This window comes from Poecilia reticulata, linkage group LG2 (genome assembly GCF_000633615.1).
Source record: "Poecilia reticulata strain Guanapo linkage group LG2, Guppy_female_1.0+MT, whole genome shotgun sequence".
NCBI classification, from domain to species: Eukaryota; Metazoa; Chordata; class Actinopteri; order Cyprinodontiformes; family Poeciliidae; genus Poecilia; species Poecilia reticulata.
In genome coordinates, this window is record NC_024332.1 from 525,192 (window position 1) to 544,570 (window position 19,379).

The 19,379-nt window shown below is 37.8% G+C and overlaps 1 protein-coding gene across 4 annotated transcripts in view; it reads left to right on the plus strand.

Annotated features, from left to right (window-relative positions):
* The window catches only part of ncam2 (neural cell adhesion molecule 2), a 315,894-nt gene extending 301,486 nt beyond the window's left edge, over positions 1–14,408 (plus strand). For 2 of the 4 annotated variants that reach the window (XM_008429279.2, XM_017301986.1), the window contains 2 exons: positions 5,246–5,453; positions 11,787–14,408. In XM_008429279.2, the coding sequence (XP_008427501.1) occupies positions 5,246–5,453; positions 11,787–11,901 (323 nt within the window). In that variant the 3' untranslated portion in view covers positions 11,902–14,408. Of the gene's footprint in view, positions 1–5,245; positions 5,454–5,744; positions 5,785–11,786 lie in introns of all 4 variants that reach the window. The other 2 variants (XM_008429298.2, XM_008429289.2) reach the window with 2 other exon arrangements.
* Positions 14,409–19,379: the final 4,971 nt, after the last annotated feature.

Here is a 19,379-nt window from a genome sequence, read left to right on the forward strand (position 1 = left end):
TTTGTGGAAAAAATATTTTTTAGCTCGTTAAGGTAATGATCACCTGTTAGAGCCTTTGTCAGTTTTGCTCATACAAATGACTCAAAGTCTTCTGGAGAGAAATGTTGAGAGCACAAATGTAGGTCCTTCGGAAGTTGTATTCGGTTCTGACTTTCTCCCACTGCACTCTTCATTTTTTTCATGTGGGAAGCGATCCAGATTCACCTCACTGTTTCTTTGTTGTTGTTGTTTTTTAAATTACAGCCAACAGTGACACAGTGTGGCATTATCTAAAATTACACCGTCAAACACAGTATAATGAACAACAGCTCGGGTAAAGTTAGCCTTCCTGTGTTGACCCTGTAGATTCCAGTACAGAATGAACCGTTATGCGTCATCAACCCATCCATCCATTTTCCTGCACCCTTGTCCCTTGGTGGGGTCGGGAGGGTTGCTGGTGCCCATCTCCAGCTGGCGTGCCGGGCGAGAGGCGGGGTACACCCTGGACAGGTCGCCAGTCTGTCACAGGGCAACAGAGAGACACACAGGACAAACAACCATGCACACACACACTCACACCTAGGGGCTATTTGGAGAGACCAATTAACCTAACAGTCATGTTTTTGGACTGTGGGAGGAAACCGGAGTACCCGGAAAGAACCCACGCATGCACAGGGAGAACATGCAAACTCCATGCAGAAAGACCGGGGCCGGGAATCGAACCCAGAACCTTCTTGCTGCAAGGCAACAGCTCTACCAACTGCGCCACTGTGCAGCCCGCGTCATCAACCCATCGGTGAAAAATATAACAGACGTAAATTTTTTTGACGTAATTATGAGTTTTGGCGTATCGCAAACAGCAATTTTTTTACTTAGTAGGAAAATTGCAGCATATTTAGGTTCTAAAATTTTGCTACATGACAAAACTTATCAAGAACATTTTTGGAGATTTTTTTTGGTTTATTTTTTAACTTAAATCTGCAGCAGACTGATGATAGCTGAGTAAAGTATTTGCTCAGTGTTTCTTTTCGACTTTGGAAAACGGGAATGCTTGAGTTGTTGTTTACGGCCGCTGAATCTGCAGCTTCTGCAGCCAAATTAGCTCAAATCAACCTTCAAAAGGGTAAAACAGAAAACAGCCGCCTGTGGCAATGAAAAAAGAAATTGATCTGGTCTTGAAGTCGCAAATCCCACGTCGCTCTGTTTCGTGGAAAGGCAAAGAGTTTTAATTAGAGCTCCCTTTGCCACCAGGTTCAGTCTCTTTGTGCCTGGGATCGCTGCCAGGCTCTGTTGTCTGAAGCTTCGGCTGTGAGTCGAGAACAAAGCCACAGACGTGAGAGTCATCTGGGTTCAGGTTTCCACTGTGGGTGCAGAAGCAATCAGGTTCTGTACCGAGGAACAAGACATGCACCAGGTCAACTACTAGCTTTTTTAATTGCTCACAATTGTGTTCATTTTTATAATCATTTTGAATATTGTTCAACATTCATATTTTGCACATTTTTGTACTTCCATTTGGCTTGCAAAAAAACAATAATTGGCAATAAGTTAAAGTTTTTTGAGCAGTGTCAAAACCTTCTGAATGTAACATCACAAATCAGCAGTACCTGCTGATTTGTGATGTTACCTAACAACCCCACAGGAGCTCTGTCCATCGCCTAGCAACCCAATCTGCGTTACTAAGCATTTTGTTGTTGACTTATCATCCAGAAAACACTGCCGGCTTTCTTGTTGGCTGTGCAGATAGCTCCACTTCTGCTTTTCAAAGATGTATAATTGCGCATGAGTTTGCAGCCATTTTCATGTACGAGTGTAAACATTGAGTTGGGGGGGCGTGGCCAGCAGCAGATTATTTGGATTTAAAGGGACAGCTCATTCTGGAGGTAGCTCAAAATAGACTGAAATCTCAACAAAATGTAAGGAACATGTTTTTTTATTACCCATAGATCTATCCTGACCTGTTTAAAGGAACATCATAGGTCTCCTTTAACAATGTTTTCTCAATTTTGGGTCATTATTTATTGCTTTTCTTGTTTGTTTTTATCCTTTTTTGTTTCATTTCTGCATATTTCACAGATTGATTTTAAATTTTCTTCTCATTTTCTTCTGATTTTTGAACGCTTCATTTTGTCTTCGTGATCATTTTGGATCTCTTATTGATGATCAATCATTGTATTGCAGAATTTTATACCTTTTTTTTATATATTTTTCTTGATTCCCGCTGTTGCTTTCCTTCCCAGCTCCAAATGTCAACATTGCCCTTGCGATCCTGACATTGTCCCGTAGGAACGCTCCTGTTTCACTGTATTTCAGACTTTTAACCTTAAAGCCTCGCCGCCTCTGTTTAAGTTCAAAAGCAATGTTCAGGGTTAATTAATTTGAACTTCTAAAGGGGGGAATCCACTGCTGGTTGCTGTCTGTAAGAGCTTTCTCCTTGGGTTACCGTGGCCTCTGCTGCACATATTTTGACCTCTGTAATTCTTGTTTTGTGCGTTAATAACGGCTATAAAGTTGTTTTGTGGACCTTGAAATTGTTTACAGTGAGTCCTCTGGGTTTTGCATTCAGTTGGACGGCGTCCAAAAGGAGATATCGCCTCCTCCTGTCTTGTTGAGGGATCAAACACAACATTCATCCCCTTTTTGAATATGTTGCTCAATTTTGCTCGCACCAACAACTTTGTTTATCAGGATTTAAGGCGGCTAGTAGATAGTTCTGCAATTATTTTTGGATCATTTTTGCTAATTCTCCTTCTTTGACAAACGATTGAATGCACCAGAAAATGTTTCTCCAGCTAATTAATTTTAGTAGTATTTATATAAAATTAAATGTACAGTGGACCCTGAATGTTATAACTGTAACCAAATATACTTTAATATGCATTGATACACTCAATGAAGTTGTTTTGCCAGACGCTAATAACAACCAAGCTGCATTTTATTTATAAAACTTTAGAAAAAATCTGTGAAAACACAAATTTTCCCTAAATAAACTGAGTTATGTTCCACTGTTATCGAACTGGATTCTAATCCAGTTCAATCCTGATTATTCCAGTCCGATTAGGTTTAGGAAAGACAGAATCACTAGCTACGTTTCTGCTAACCATAAAATTATTCAAGTGGAAATTATGAAATAAATGCTACTTTTGAAAAAACTCATGTTTCCTGTAAAAAAAAGAAGGGGGTTTCTTTTTTTTTCTTTTTTTTCAGCCGTATCAAAACAGATATGTTTCGCAAAATTGTGATGGAAACATTTCTTTCACATCATGAGTTACTACTGGCAGAAACAACAAAGAAGACGACAACAGCAAGTAGTAGGAAGATAATGCTTTTTACATATAATTAGTGTCATTCTAACGTGTTGGAATCCATCTTTTTTCTGTAAAATGGCCGACTACAATGTCCAATCAGCAATTTCCCCGTGTTTGTAGCTGCCTGGATAAGATGCCAAAGTCTCCTCTGATTGGCTGAATCGTAACTATAATCTCATGTAGCTGTCTACATCCACTGCTGATTCATTTCTTATTTAATGGAAACACCACAACATATGTGTATATTTGTAATTTAAACACAGCTGCTGAGTCAAATACTTTCCATAAAAAGAGAAAACAAAGAGGCAGCACCAAGTTAATGACAGCAAAAATGGCAAACAGAGAGAGTATTAGTGGAAAATGGAGCGAGTAAAGCTGGCCGCTGTCCTCCAGCAGCAAACAGAGAGAAGCTAAGCCTCTCTGACTGGAAGCTTTATCTGAACAGGTAGGTTGAGTCTATCTCCAATCACTGATTACTCCCAGCCTCGCTGACCTCCAGCCGTCCTCACTGCTTCTTTTCACTTTGCTCAACCCCAGGATCTCTTAAGGCCCCGGCTCTATTCATTCCTGCCCCATGGGAGCTGCCCTGCACTGTCCTACCCTGATGTATTTATTTTATTAATTCAATCCATCGCTGGCTTTCTCCAAGCCCGCCGTGTTTTGTTTTTTTCCCCTGCCTGAAAAAGTGGAGTTTCTGCCCCACATGAACCAGTTATTGGCTGCAAGCTGTGAAACGAGAGGCGCCCGAAGTATTCAGGCTGAAACATCAGCATGTTAATGATGCTCTGTGGAGCAGTGGAGTTGGGAAATGTGCACTACATCTTCCCTGCAGAGATGCAGGCGGCTGCCACATAAAGCTGAATGAAGATGCGAGGCCGGAGGGCGCGCAAACGTTCTGTCGTTCGAGAAATCCAGAGGTTTTAGTGGGTTTTAAAACAAAAGACCTAAATCGCCACGACAAAAAGATTTTTGGATTGCCGCAGATCTCCTTTTCCTTATTTATTCAAGTCTTTGAAACTTTAATCCTAAATAGCGGAAACTTTGTAAGGCAGAAATCGATTTGTTTTGGAGGAGATTTTGTGGGATTCACGCTAATATTCAAGATTATTCCAGGCTCCACTGAGAATCGCGGATTAGTTTGGGAACTCTCCAGCTCGCTTCGCAAGAATTCATTGACCTTCGAGTCATTCTGAGAAAGTTTCTACTTTCTTTTTTCCCTCTCTTATGTTGCAGTTGTTTCTATTTGTGTGAAATATATGGATGTATAGCTGGAGCTGTGGCCTTCAGCCTCCACTCTGCAGGAACCTGACCAGAAGGATTGTCCTTCAGCAGCAGAGACTCCCTCCTGACTCCAACACCTAACTTTAACCTCTCGCTTTCCTTTTCGTAAGAAAAGCACAGAAACTTTTTCACATGCAGTACTTTACAGACCACAGTTTGAGAAGAGGTGTCCAAAGTGTGGAATGGGGGCCATTTGTGGCCCCTGGACTGATTCTGTGCGGCCCCCAGCTGCAATTGAAAAATGATGCAAATTTGGCGAGAAAACATTGAAATTTTGAGATTAATGTCAGAAACTTCCTAGAAAAAAAAAAGATGGAAATTTCTGAGTTTGAAAGGTTGAGAATTTGCTTGACAAAAATCCAACACTTTTAGATTAATAATATTGTAATAAGATTTTAATTTAGAAATGTTCTACTAAATTCTACTAAATTCCAAGTGTCAAATTTTCTCCTGGGTTTTCGGCAAAAATTGCCTCATTGTAAAAATCTCCTTCAAGCTTTGGATCTACTTTATTTGTTTGGTTTTAGGTCAGGGGTTTATTGCATCATGACTTCTTTAGCCAACGTGATGAAAATGGAAGTGGTCTTGAGTTTGACCCTGTGGATGAAGGTTCGAACCAGACGCCTTCAGACTGACTCGGCTAACAGGTGTGTGTGGTTGTGTGTCCCCTGCCTTAGCAGAATCCCTGTTCAGCGGCCTGGGGCTCGGCGCGGTGGTGGGCCTCGGCCTCGGAGCGCTGCTGCTGCTCCTGGTGCTGGTGGACATCAGCTGCTTCTTCCTGCGCCACTGCGGCCTGCTCATGTGCATCACCCGCACGCTCTGCAGTAAGAAGACGGCCACCAGCGGCAAGGGCAAAGAGATGGAGGAGGGCAAGGCGGCCTACCTGTGAGTATCCACCTCCTGCTCCTTCAAATCTTGGATCAACTGTTTGGATTTTTGCTGTTTGCAAGTCGCCAGGTCCTTCATGCTTGGAACATCTGCTGTGGGTGTATCAACAACCTTAGAGACCTGAAGGGATGAATGAAAATCTCTAGGAACTGTTTCCTACTTTGGGCTGAAGAGAGAGAGGAAAACAATCAGCCCTCAGTTTAGTCGAATGTCACAAATTGCCTTTCATGTCACTCCTTTATTTGCTACAAATGAGCAAAGGAGACTTCTTTTTACCGTTTACTGTAGGTACACCTACAACAGCCGCCCCACCACCCTTTCAACCACAGTATGTCTCTGATTATGTCTTTCTCACTAACGTCTGTGCCTCCATCCACTGTGCTGAGTCCTCTCCTCTCATCTGCATGCTGTGGCGTTCCAGTCGCCTGTGTTGCTGCTGCTGCTGCATGAGCTGCTTCTGTGCTTTGCTTCTCCTCAGTGTAGAAGTTCACAACTCAGGATGAAACGAGGCCTCGGTTCGCCTCCGCAGAGCAGCTGCTTGGTTTTTTTATGCTGCAAGTGTGAAGGGGAGAAGAAGGAGCAGGGAGGGGGCTTTGACTTTTGCTGAGTCACTAAGTGACTGGCTGCTCAGGCTGCATGCAGAGTGTGAGTCTGTGTGGACAGCAGAGCGATGCAAAACACTCCATACAAGCAAACACTGCAGATAGATACGGAGCAACATGAAATACTGTTGTTTCTGTACCCATATCGCTACAAAATGTTGACATTCTTGTTCCTGCATTATAGTATTTCTGCATAATCCGACATTCAGGCTATTGGACGGATGGAGATTTAATAAAATCAGAAACAATCTTAAACTGAAATGTCTAATCAGAGGAAGCAACGTAGGAAAACATCGTCATCATCAGCTCAGATCTCTACAGGAAGCTGTTAGCTTAGCTTCCTCCTTGTTCCACTGCCAGGATTGTTTTGATCCCATCTCTCAGGGTTCCTCCATGTTTTCTATCATTTCAGAATTAATAACTGTAAAATCCTGGAATAAATAGCAAACAGGTATAGACCGGTTAAATGTTAAACCGATGGATGGATAACCATTGTGTGCTTAAATAATATTGAATCACTCAAATTAAAGCAGTTTTTATTTGAGTGATAAGGATTGTTAGAAATTTTTTCTCAGAATTTAGTAGAATTATTCTGACTTTAATCTTTTGAGATTCAAATAAAAAAATTAAAAAAATAAAATATATGAATTTTAGGAAAAAAGTAAAAATTCTGAAAAAAAAATTTCCATTCTAAGTCTTTTTTTAGAATTTAGAATTTAGATTTTTTTTGTCTCAGAATTGACTGGAGTTATTCTGACTGTAATCTCCTGACATCAGATTTGAAAATTCTGGTGGGGGGGAAATGTCAAAAATCTGAGAGAAAAAAATTTAAATTCTGCAAAAAAAAAACGTAAGAATTCTAAGAAAAAAAGTCAAAATTCTAACATTTTTTTAGAATTTTGACTTTTTTTCTCAGAATTGACTGGAGTTACTGTGACTTAAATCTTCTAAGATCACAAGTAATAATTCTAGGGGTGAATAAAAATCTAAATTCAGAGAATAAAGTCACAATTCTGACCTTTTTCTCAAAACTTTCACTTTCTATTTCAGAAGATTAAAACCAGAATTTTCTTCTTTTTTTTCCAGTGGCAGTAATCTTCTCCCATAGTTTTAAATCTGCCAAATTACATCAATGGGAATTAATGTTTGGTGTAATCTAACTTTAGGAAGTGCTCACTGAGTACAGAGACAGCTACTTATTCATATTTTAACGGTTTATTGATGAGTTTTATCGATACATTTCAGAGGACATTGACAATCTTCTAAATGAGTTTAGCCAAAACAAAAGACAAATCCTACAACCGCTAAAATCTGACACTACGTTATAAAAATATGCTCATTTAAAAGACAGAAATCACAAGATTTGGAGCAGCAAGGAGAAAATACTATCGATAAGTAGTGTAGCTTCCCAAGCTGCAATGTAAACAAAAATCTTTACAGTAATATTCAGAGAATATTGTCGTGTGAATTAGATCAACCTTCTGGCTTTGACAGAGTCGCTGTGATAGTTTCCCTTTAATCCTGTGAAAGTAGAAACTCCCACATGCTTTAATCTGCATTTGCTGAGCTAGAAACCAACTGAACTGCTTCCTGAAGTAATGAGCACAGCAGGAACAAAGTGGATCCCGTCTCCATCTGGTATTAAAAGAGCATTGAAAAAAATGACGCAACCATTTTAGAACTGCGATATTTCTTTGTAGAAAACTTGTTAAATATTAAATAACATGGATCCTGAAGCGGTTTGTTGTCTTTAGTTAAACCTATAACAATTTGTTGAGGAGGAGAAGGTATTTATGGAAGCAGTGCTCAGGTAAAAAGCAGTCAGTCAGGTTTATTTAGGGTCAAAGGCTGTAACACAGAGCTTTCACGTTAAAGCGTAAGCTCTCCTTCATACTGTCAGCTCTGACCTCCAGGGTCAAAAACTCGTCTTTTACACTCAAGGACAGGAGAAGACAAACGGTGAAAGCTGGTTTCTCAGCAGACAGATCTGACTTTTATTTATCTGTTATTGCAGCTGCAGAAAGCAGAATAACCCTTACTGCACATAGAGCTCATTAGCATCATTAAAATCATTTGAAAATGTCCATTATATATTTCAAAATGTGTATAAACGGAAAAAAGTGATAATTTGTTAGCATAGCCACTGATAGTGGTGGATAAACATCTTTCCTGTAACCGCAAGTTGTTTCTCCACCATTCGTACATTTAGTATCACATACATGAGGTTGATTGACGGCGTTAAGCCCCTCCTCCTGGCTCTGACTGGCTGCTTTTGTGCATTTCTTCAGATAGTAATAGTAGCTCACTGAGGAAATGAAAAAGATCGATCTTTTCACAGATTATCTGTTTCATATTAAACATGTTGACAGTTTTAACAAATATGTAAAAAAAATAAAAAAAATTCATTTTCAAAAGTGACATAGGTTAAAATGTTTAAACATTTGGTAATTTTGAAATCAAAAAAATATATTTAAAAAATGTAACTGTACCACAAACTGTGTATTTAAACTTCTGTTCTATAACTTCGATTTCAAATTTTACTGATAAAAAAAACATACTTTTTATCAAACTAACAAGTTTCAGCTTTAAAGTAGTTAAAAAGTTCTGTTATTTGAAAGCAAAATAAAAAAAACAACTGTACTGCCATCTGTGTGCGTAAAGAGTTACTGCTCAAACGTTTGTGGTATAACTTAAATATTTCACAATTTCTTGATACAACATATTTTTCATAGAAGTTACACAGTGAAGTTTTATAAAAAACTGGTTATTTGAAATCAAAATTTAAAAAAATGTTTTAAAAACTTCTTCAAACTGTGTGAATAAACAGTTACAACTTCAACCTGTTTTATAGCTTTTACATTTCACACTTCACCGATAAAGTACATATATTTTTATAAAAGTTACATACTGTATTGCAACTTTTAAAAATTGCTTTACATTTATATTTGAAGGCAAAAAAATTGAACCGTACCACAAACTGTAGAGTTATAAAATATAAACTTCTGTGGTATAAATTTATTTCAAACTTTACTGATAAAAAAACGTATTTTCTTCTAAAAGTTACATGCTGCAGCTTTAAAATATTTAGAAAGTCTTGCAACTTTGAAACCACAAACTGTGCGTGAAGAGTTTCAACTTCAACTTTCATACCTCACACCTCTCTGAGATGCATCTCGTGTTGATTTACATCCAAGCAGGAGGAACCAGGATGTGAGGAAACTCCCCATCTGAGGTCCAATCTGGGTTTGCATGAAGCTAATGAGTCATGAAATTGGCTCCACTCTGCAGCCGCTCCAGCATCCACCAATCAGGCGACGGGAAGCCCCCCACCCCCTGCTGCCCGCGGCAACATTTGGGCTTATTAGGTTCAGCGGGTCACTGTTTTACATTCACGATCCGGTTGGCCGGGAAACTCCCCCGCAGTTCAGTAAACGTCCCAGATGCAAAAAAATCAACCATTTGCTGCTTGTATAAATACAAATTTCTATTAATGAAGAGCTGGAGTGTCGAAGCTCGCCCCTGAGGTGAACTCTGCTCGCTTCTTCAGTTGATCTAAAAGAACTTTTTCCCCAAAGAACTGGCCAGATATTAAACTAATTCATCAACCTGATTGTGTTTCCAGATACAGTCGTGTTTCCAAAGCAATCAGGGATTGATTTTCTCTAATCACAGCGATGTGGAAATTAATCCTCTAAATCTGAATGACTGGAGTTAAAATTCAACATCTGAAATGTTCCTGATGGAGTTTGAGGCTTTATGTCTCAGATCTGGAGAATCTAAAACTGTCTCCATCACACTTCCTCTCTTCCTCTTCTTCTTTCCATCCTTGTTCCATCTTTCATCCTTTCCTTCCTTTCTACTTTAAGCCCTTTTTTATCTTCTTGTGTCCTTCATTTCTTCTTCCTTTTGTACTTTTCCTCGTTTCCTTTATTCACCTCATCATGGCTTTTCCTCCTTCTACTTCTTTCTTTCTTTGTTTCTTCCTGTCTTTACTTTTTTTTCTTGCTTGCTCTTGTCATTTTTCTGTTCCTTCACTTTCTCTTTTCTTCTTTCCTTGTTTCTTACTTTGATTCTTTCTTTTGTTTTTCTTATTCACCGTCTTTCATTTTTATCTCCTTTTTTCTTTATTTCTTTTCTTTCTTTTATTCTCTGTTTTCCATCTTTTCTTCTTTTTCTTTATCTCTTTTTTCCCTTATTTCTTTCTTTCTTATTTGTTTATTCCTTTTATTTTCCTTTTTCTGTATTTCTTCCTTCTTGCTCCTTTTAAATTGAACTTAATGGTTGAAGTAAAAACAAAAAAACTGATTTTTCTTAGTTTTTCATCCATTTTTGGATGAAAACCAAAAACTGAAGGTAGTTTTTTTTTATCTTATTATTACACAAACATATTATTATTATCAACTTTTCTTCTGTAAATTCACATAAACCAAAATACATTCAGAAGTTTACATTCAGTTTATCAGGACTTCATCAAATGACCTTTAAACTGTTTGACTTGTGATCGATTATCCCTCATTATGCTCTTATCTGATTGCTCCATCCGTTTTGTGACGTTGTGAAGTAAAACATTCCCACATCATGACACTGCCACCACCGTACAACTGGAAAAATGACGCCACGTTTTTCCAGCATGGTGATTTTAATTTCTACTTTAGTTTCGTCATCCTAGTTTTGCATCCTCAAACTGTAACGTGTCACATTTCAGCGACTTCTTCCTTCCTGCGTGGCTTTCCAGCTCATGTCAGTATTTCATTATTTTTTAAACTTCAGATAGTGACATTTACATTTCTCATGGTAAATGAAATAAATATAACAGTCTTTTTCTGGTTTTTGTTTGTAAAAACAGAAATGAAGCACATAAAAGAAAAGGAATGAATTACACCAAGTGTTTTATTCTTGTTCATTTCGCTTAAATATTCTAAATTATTTCTGACAATTTTTGTTTTGTATATTTTTTCCATTCATTTCAGTGTTTGAAAAATAAGTTTACCTTTAAATTGACTGAAAATTGTATGTTTTCTTCATGGTTATGGTTGAGTTTCCTCTACCATAACTTTTTATTAAGTTTCTATTTTTTGACTTAATTTTAAACATAATTGGGTTTTTTTTTCATCTTTTCTTTCATTTATTTTTAACTTGTGTCTCCTATTCTCTAGAATAAATTACTTTTCCAGATTAAATCGGTTTTTAAAACTTATTTTTATTCATTTGCCTTTATTTATATCTTTTCTGTTGTGATATTTTATTTATTTATTTCTATTGTTTTATTTTTTTGTACGGCACAGGCGTCCCTACTTAGGCCTTTCACAATTAATCATAAATGTATTAATCACATGATAAATTAAAACTCATTTACGATTTATTGTTTTTCTTTCTTTTTCTACCAAAAACTGGATGATAAAAGTTTTCAGTTTGGTGTTTTTGTCTTTCCTATCCTGTGTCCTTATTCCCTTCATTCCATCCTTCCTTATTTGCATCCTATCGTTCCGACTCATTTTGAAGCAGGAATATTTACAATCTTTGTTGGTTTTTCTTACATAAAGCAACTCATTCATACATTTAAAGAATAATCTAAATTATTCCTGGGCTTTAAATGAAAAACACTCTGTTTTATGTGCACATTTAGTGTTTGCGCTCCATCCTGAATCCTTAAATTTCTGGTTTTGAGCGGTGAAAAGCCGTGAACCTCACCTTTCCTCCTGTCGCTCCGCCTCTTCTCTTCCTGCAGGAAGCTGCCGCTGAAGGAAGAAAATGGCAAAGAGTCTCTCAAGCCGGATACGATTGAAATCAAAGTGCACAGCGACAACAGCATCCACATAAAGCCGGACGACAGCAAGGCGTAAAAATAAAAAAAAAATGATATGTATAAAGTAACGGTAAAGAAGAACGGGGTCGGCTCCCCTCGCCACCAAAAGAACATTCGGATCACGAGACCAACGGCCTGGAAAAGTGAAAATAATGGAGTAAAATACTATATCTGTTTATATTAATGCCCGAATGAAAGGCACGTGTAAATAAAATTAGAAGAGAGGAAACGGGAAGGAAACTTTTTGACATCCAGAACGCATTTTGTTCAGTAGGAGCCAATTAAATGATTGTATTTTATTTTATTTTCTGTCTGTTTTAATGAAACTCCTCAGAATTTCCTTTTCATTGTTTTTTATCGCGCTTTGGGATGGTGAAACAGCCGCCATCTTTGTTTCTAATTTTCTGTGTTTACATGCTTTGGAGACGTAGAAACAAATCAAATAATGTTTCTAAACACTAAAAAAAAAGTGTTTCTGATCTGAAAGTGACCCAAAGCGTGGAAACACTCATTTATACCCCAAATCTGGCTTTTATTTTGAAAAGAAGGAAACCTCTTTTCTGTTTGGGACTCTCTCTGATGTCGTTGTGTGTTGTACATAGGTGAAAAAAACGGATATTTTACAGAGCTTTTATGTAAATATATTAAAAAAAGGATGTCTTTTTTCCACAGTGCAGAAGGCTCGGCTTTTGTTTTACTTCCTCTCCCCGTTGCGTTCAGGTTCTGGTGTAATATTGCTTTTTCCGCTCATTTGCTTCCCCTTGAGGGAAACCCGAACCCCAAGGCGATTCCACGGCAGTAATTACGGCATTAATGTGCCTTTTCTTTCCTTTTTTTGCTCCCTTTCGTGCGGTTTGCTCCATGAAATCAGCTTCTGATTTGCTGCTTTTTGCGCCAGAGAGAGTGGACTGTTTGTGGTGACGCTGCGGCGGCCGGCCGCTCTGGACTCAGATGTGGAACACGGTTCCGACAGAAAATAAGAAAATGATAAAAGTGTTTGTATTTTCAGACTTCCTGTCCTAAAAGTTGGTCTTCTTTCTTTGTTTTCTTCCTTTTTCTCTTTTGCTAATTTCCTGATTCCTTCAGTCGCCCACTCCCTTTACTTCCTTGTCTCCTAACTTGTGTCCCTCCTTTACTTGTGTCCTTTTTTCCTCCCTCTGTTCCTCCTTTCTTTCCTTCTTTCTTACTTGTGTCCTTCCCTTTTTCCTTTCTTGTATCCTAACTATCTCCCTTACTTGTTTTCTACCTCACCCATCCTTCTTTATTTCCTTCTGTCTTACACCCCTTTTTATTTTTCCCTCCCTTTTTTATTAATTTTTTTCCTAGCTCCCTTGTTCCTGTCCTTCCTATCTTTCTTTATTTACTTGTCCTTCATTCTTTACTTCCTTGTCTTTATTGTGTCCTAACTCCCTCCCTTACTTGTTTCCTTACTTGCTCCCTTTTTTATGTCCTATCTCCCACTCTTCCCTGTATCCTTCCTTACTTGACCTTCATTACCTACTTTTCTTTCCTCCCTTACTTGTTTCCTATTAACCATCAGTCATGTCCTACTTTTCCTTCCTTTCTTCTGTATTTCTGTTCATCTTGTCTTTTTTCTATCCTTCCATTTATCCATCCTCTTTTCCTTTCTTGTGTCCTAACTCCCTCCTTTACTTGTTTCCTATCCATCCTTCAATCATTCCCTACTTTTCTTTCCTTCTCTCTGTTTTTCAATCTTCCCCTCTATTGATGTCCGTCCCACAGATTCCTGGTGACGTTTTTAAACTGGGAATTCTGGGAAATTGAGTATTTTTACTTGATAAAAGTGTAGGAGCTTGGAAGTAAACAGAGATCTGGTTCTGTTGGTGTGTAACGCATCATTGTCATATATGAATGTGTGTGAGTATGTGCGCGTGTGTGTGTGCGTGTGCGCGCGCGTGTGCATACATGCGTGTGTGCGTGAACATTCAGGTTGCATGTATGTCTGTTGAATGTATCTGCACGTACTGTACCGTAAGTCCACGACCGTCGACTCATCCTGGTTTCATCGACGCTAAAATCGATTCAGAGTTCAGTCGGGTAGAAATCCGGTTCGGTTTCAGTTCCAGCCGTTTTTCTGTTTCCGGGTCACGATGACGTGACGTGGATCCGGACGGTGATTAATCCCCTCCACGCCTCTGAGCTTTTATCTCCCAACCCGTGAAGAAAACAAAAATTAAACCTGCATTTGTGAATCGGGTTCGGTTCTGCTGCCTGTTGATGATCACTGTAAATACCGGAGCACAGTGCCTGGAGGCTATACAGTTTGTACATGTTCTTTTTGTATTTGAATATGAGTCTGAAGCCACTCGTTTCCTCGATCCTTTCGGTTCTGTCCGGGGTTAAAACAGACGTGTTTGAGCTCAGTGTACATTATGTGTCCTCTCTGTCCCCATGTCCCCTGGACTGTCCCCGCTGAATTGTGCAGGAAGTGGGAACTATCGATGTTTCTCTGTATGTACCTGTGGAACACTTGTGACTCGTATCATTTTGCCGCTGTAAATAAACATGTCCTGGTAGAAGAGAGTGACGACTTGTCTTTTATCTTTGTGCTATGAAAAGTTCAAATGTGTGGTGTCCAAAGTGCGGCTGGGGGACCATTTGAGGCCCACTGAAGGATTCTGAGCGGACGGATGCTTTTTAACCAATTAGTGAAAATTTTCTTTACAGATAAGTAACGTTTCCTTTTTAAGAAATTGTAGTTTACTACTATTCTTACCTGCAGGGTTTTCCCCAGTGTTCTATAAGCCTGGCGGGCCACCAGGCTTTATTTGTACCCCTAAGCACTGCTTATTCATTCAAGTCTTTTTAAAATGTTTGCATTTTTAAGACTTTATAGTTGGCGTTCAGGTACTCATTTTCCAATCATTCATTAACACATAATTATCAAGTGATATTTTCACATTTCCTGTCAACTTTAAACATTTTTTAACTCAAAAACACGACAGCTGGATGAATGACTGCCCTAGTGCCAAAACACCGGGCTTAGCAAGTTTTCTGAGGGAAACCTTGGACCTGGTTTTAATAAAATGTCATGTGACAGTCATATAAACGCCAAAGCTGCAATCACCTGCTGTGTAAAATATGAAATGCAGACACTTTTTCACATTTTACGTCAACTTTTATTGTTTTTTTTTTACATTGACTTTTCACAGGAACTACTCATACATTCATTACACTCTTAATAACAGTAGAAATGCAAGATACTATAATATAATCCAAGTTTGCATGGATACCAATTACACATACATATTTGTATAAATAAAAACATGATCCGAAGATTTAGGTTAGAAACAAATTACTAAACAGTTAAATAAAAAAACAATCATTTGACATGTTTTTAAGTAGCAAAAATCTGAAAAAAATTAATTCAAAAAATGTATAAACCATTGTTTTTCACATCTACACTAACCTACAAAAGACACTGGTTATATTTGTGATGATTTGAATAAAATATTGGTGAATTTTCTTTCTTTGTATTGTTTTTGTCTCAAGTCCTGTGCTGGGAAAGTTTGAAATCTTCCCTTGAAAATGCTTAAAAAGTTCTTGAATTTTTTTCTGTGGACAAATGTACAAACCTTGAAGGTAAGTGACTTAATTAAAACTAAAGAAAAATAAAGTGTAATTTGTGGTTAATGACACCACACGTCCTAATAAGTTGTCTGACTTTTTAAAAAAATTGGCAAACTAAATGGAGATTGGATTGTGTTGTTAAATTTTAACTTGAAAATAAATGTATTTGGGTGCCTGGTGGCTGTATGGAACATTTCAATTCAAACATACTTTATTGATCCCAAAGGGAAATTAAATGTTGCTCTAACTCGTATTAATTCAAGATTAGTCAGAGTTATTGTAGAAAACTCCCAATGGCAGAGTTTTAAAATGGAAAAGAGGGGTCTGCCATGAAGAGGACAACACCGTGGAAAATCAGGTAAGCTAACTATGCTATTATGGGTTTCACCTTCCTGTCGGGACCAGTCTGTTAGTTTCTTTACCAACAACCCAAGTATTTTTTATTTTATTCTATTCTATTTTTCACAAACAACTACCAAAGTAGTTTGAAAGTGAACTGAGCGAAGTGCTAATTCTTTTACATGACGGTGACGGTGCTCGGCTCTGGAGAACCCGAACAACTCTGTCCGTAGGTTTGTTTCTTTATTTTCACTACATGAACTACACAACCAGAACCCACTATGAGCTGAATAATAGAGCAGAAAATGTATGAACAGCTATCAAAGAAACCACAGGCATATATAAAGAATAGACCGCTGCGGCCTATTGCCGCTGATGTCACGTAGTCAACGACAACGACGTAGTCAGCTGACATTATTATTGTTATAATTATTCAATAATTATTCATTATTAGCTGACATAATAATTAATGATTATTTTTCATTGTTATGAATAATAATTATAAATATTTTCTGTCGCCTTAATGGCATTTAGTTTTTGCTCCATTAAAGTTGGCTGAGCTCATTGTTTCCCAGAGGACGGAGTATTTTCATGAAGGTCGTTCCCAAAGTTTCATCACTTCTGCTGTAAACCGCAACATCTTCTCTTAGAGAGTTTGCTAAAAGGAGAAATTGGAGCATTCCTGAGTAGTATGGAGGAGTCAGAGCGTTTCCCAACGAAGCGACCTGTTCTTCCACTCATCTGAAGTCAGCAGATAACGTTGGTCAGACGTTCAGGGAGGGAAGCAGCCTGTTGGATTCTGGTTGCCAGGGTTTCTGTTAACAGGGGCAACAAACTCCAACTTCATCTTCCTGAGAGACCTGGAGGAAGTCTGCACATCAAACTCTGAATGTGATAATTACTGTTTTAATTTCCTTTTTAAAAACAAATGGGAGTGATGGACCACGCAGAAAGTCCTCTGAGGATACCTTGGAGGTCTCTAGATCGCTCTATAAGCCTTCAGGTGATATTTCTCTGCTAATCTTTCCTTCTGCAGAGACTCTCCTGATACTCTAATCCCACCTGTTAGAGAAGTTTGGGAAGTCCAGGACTAAATCCTTCCACCATTGTTAGAAGTTTACAGACCGTGACGAGCCTGGATGCTCTTTAGTCACTTCTCTTATGGCTAATTTCTGAAACTTTGTCCACAATAAAGAAGTGGAGCGTCTGCTGACTGTGAGCCGTGCAGACAAATCCAGGAGAGATTTCTTTTTGGCATAAACAAGCCTCCACTTCTTTAATCTCCTTTATTTCACACTCGCCCAGCACATTTGTTGATTTGACAGGAGAGAAGACGGGAACAGGAAGGGAATGTGTGTGTGAGGAAGGCTGGAGGTATAAATCCCACTGAAGGCTGGTGATGCGATAAATCTCTAAAGACAGGAAATATTAAACATTTTGTCTTTGTCCAGGAGTTGTAAGTAAAAGAAGCTCCTGCTAACCTCATTATCAGTGAGAACACATTCTTTAGATTGTGTTTCTCTTAATTATTCCACATCTCGTACTGTTTTCAGCACTTAACTGATTTTAATAATTGTCCAGCTTATTCTGGAGCTTATTCTGTAGTTTAATCTATTATCATTTTTGAGATATTTGATGCAAATTTCAGCTCAATTGAAATTCTTTATAATTCCACAAACACTTTGTGCTGTTTGACAACTTACTACTTCTGTCTACCTCAACTTATAAACTCCACTCAACTTTTAAATAAGTCATACAGCATTAAGCTATCTTCAGATGATTTAGCTTTTTGATGTTACGGTTTTTCTGTAATCATGGTTTAAGTTTTATGCAGATTTTTGGTCGATTTCAGTTTTTCAATGTAATGCAATGACGGAATTCTTCTTCTGATAGAGTGCACTCTAGCAACTGATGCTTTTTCAAGTTTGACCACTTTTTCACAAACAAAATGCTGCTGTTTGGACATATTTCACTCTAGAGAAATAATTTATGCACCAAGACGTAGCCAATGGTGTCTGCTTTGAGGAGATGTAAACATTGTTGTCACAGGTTTTACAGTTTTCTTTCCAACATCTCCAGAGTGCAGACATGTCACACCTCTTCTTGTGTTTCTCTCTTCTGCTTGGTTTAGATCGTCATGGTAACTACAGAGAGATTCTAAATTCAGATTTGCATGAGAAAATTAGCTAATTTTGTTTGTTGAATGGTGGAACAAAAAAACAACAATGTGATTTAGATGTGCTCCATGTCTGTCTTGCTGACATTTGTTTAAGGGTGTCCAAAGTGGGGTCCAGGGACCATTTGTGGCCCTTCAGATGATTCTGTTTGGCCCCTTGACCACAAGTCAAAAATGATTACCCAAAAATTTGGAAATTTAGCTTTTTAATAAAGAAAGAGTTCAAAATTCTTATGTTTTTTAATTTTTAGTAATATACAAATTTGATAAAAAGCAGGTTAAACAAAAAGAGAAACTAAATCACAAACTTTTTAATTTATTAAATTTAGCTTAAATTTGCCAGTTTTGGCCCCCACGAAAAAAAAATGTTTGAACACCACAACTGGACTGTCTTGCAAAAGTAATCCTACCTCTAGAATCTACATTTATACATGACAACCATAAAATATAAAGTATTTTACTTTGATTTATGCAATTGACTACTTTAAAGTAGTATTATTAAAGTATAGTGAAGTGGAAAGTAAATAAAAAATATACTTTCCTCTTCACTTATTCAACCTTCTTGTTTCAGTGGATACTTACTGATATATTCTGTATATTTTTACTTATAAAATATATAAGGTAGGTTGTACCATCAACTCTGACTAGCTTCCCTGTCTTTACATGACGCTGCCACCACAAAATTGCCATTTTGTTTTCAGCTTGACTTCGTTAAACATCATTTTTTATCTTGTCTAAAATCTTCATTATCCAGAGAAACTTGTTGAAATTGTTTTAATCTTCAGACTGGATCTGACTTATGACTTTTCTTCTCACATTCTCTATAAAGGCCAGATTGAAGTCACTAAGTTGGCAGCAATGTCTCTGAAGGCCTGAGATAAACCACTCACAGATGGTCAGCATTTACTAAATGGGTCTGGATTTAATGGCTTGCTGTGAATTTTATTTAGGGGTATTGGAGTGAAGCAGCAGAATACAAATGATGAAGTTTCAGGGTCATGAATACGATTTGGAAGGCGCCATGTCACATGTCCGCCATTTAAATCTTGGGGTAGTAAATGTGATGCAGTGAGCGAGTTAACAGTTTAATCACTGCAATAATCTGCCTTAATATGTGTAATAAGGTAAAGACTGAGGGTTCAATCTACTGCTTTTCTTCTCCAGTACTGATGCTGTCACATTTAGACTCCATTTCATTTCCCTTTGATCAGTTGGATCAAAACTACTTCCTTTTAAAATATAAAACTGTAAGAGAAAATCAGATTGGAAGTAGAGTTTATTTTCTATCAATTTTTATCCTGTTTTCCTTCTTTTGTAGATAATGAAGTCACCTTTTGGTGGTTTTATCTCAGCCTTCACTACCTTCTTTGAGTGTTTGTGCGTTTTTTCTTTGTTCTCAGAGTAAATAT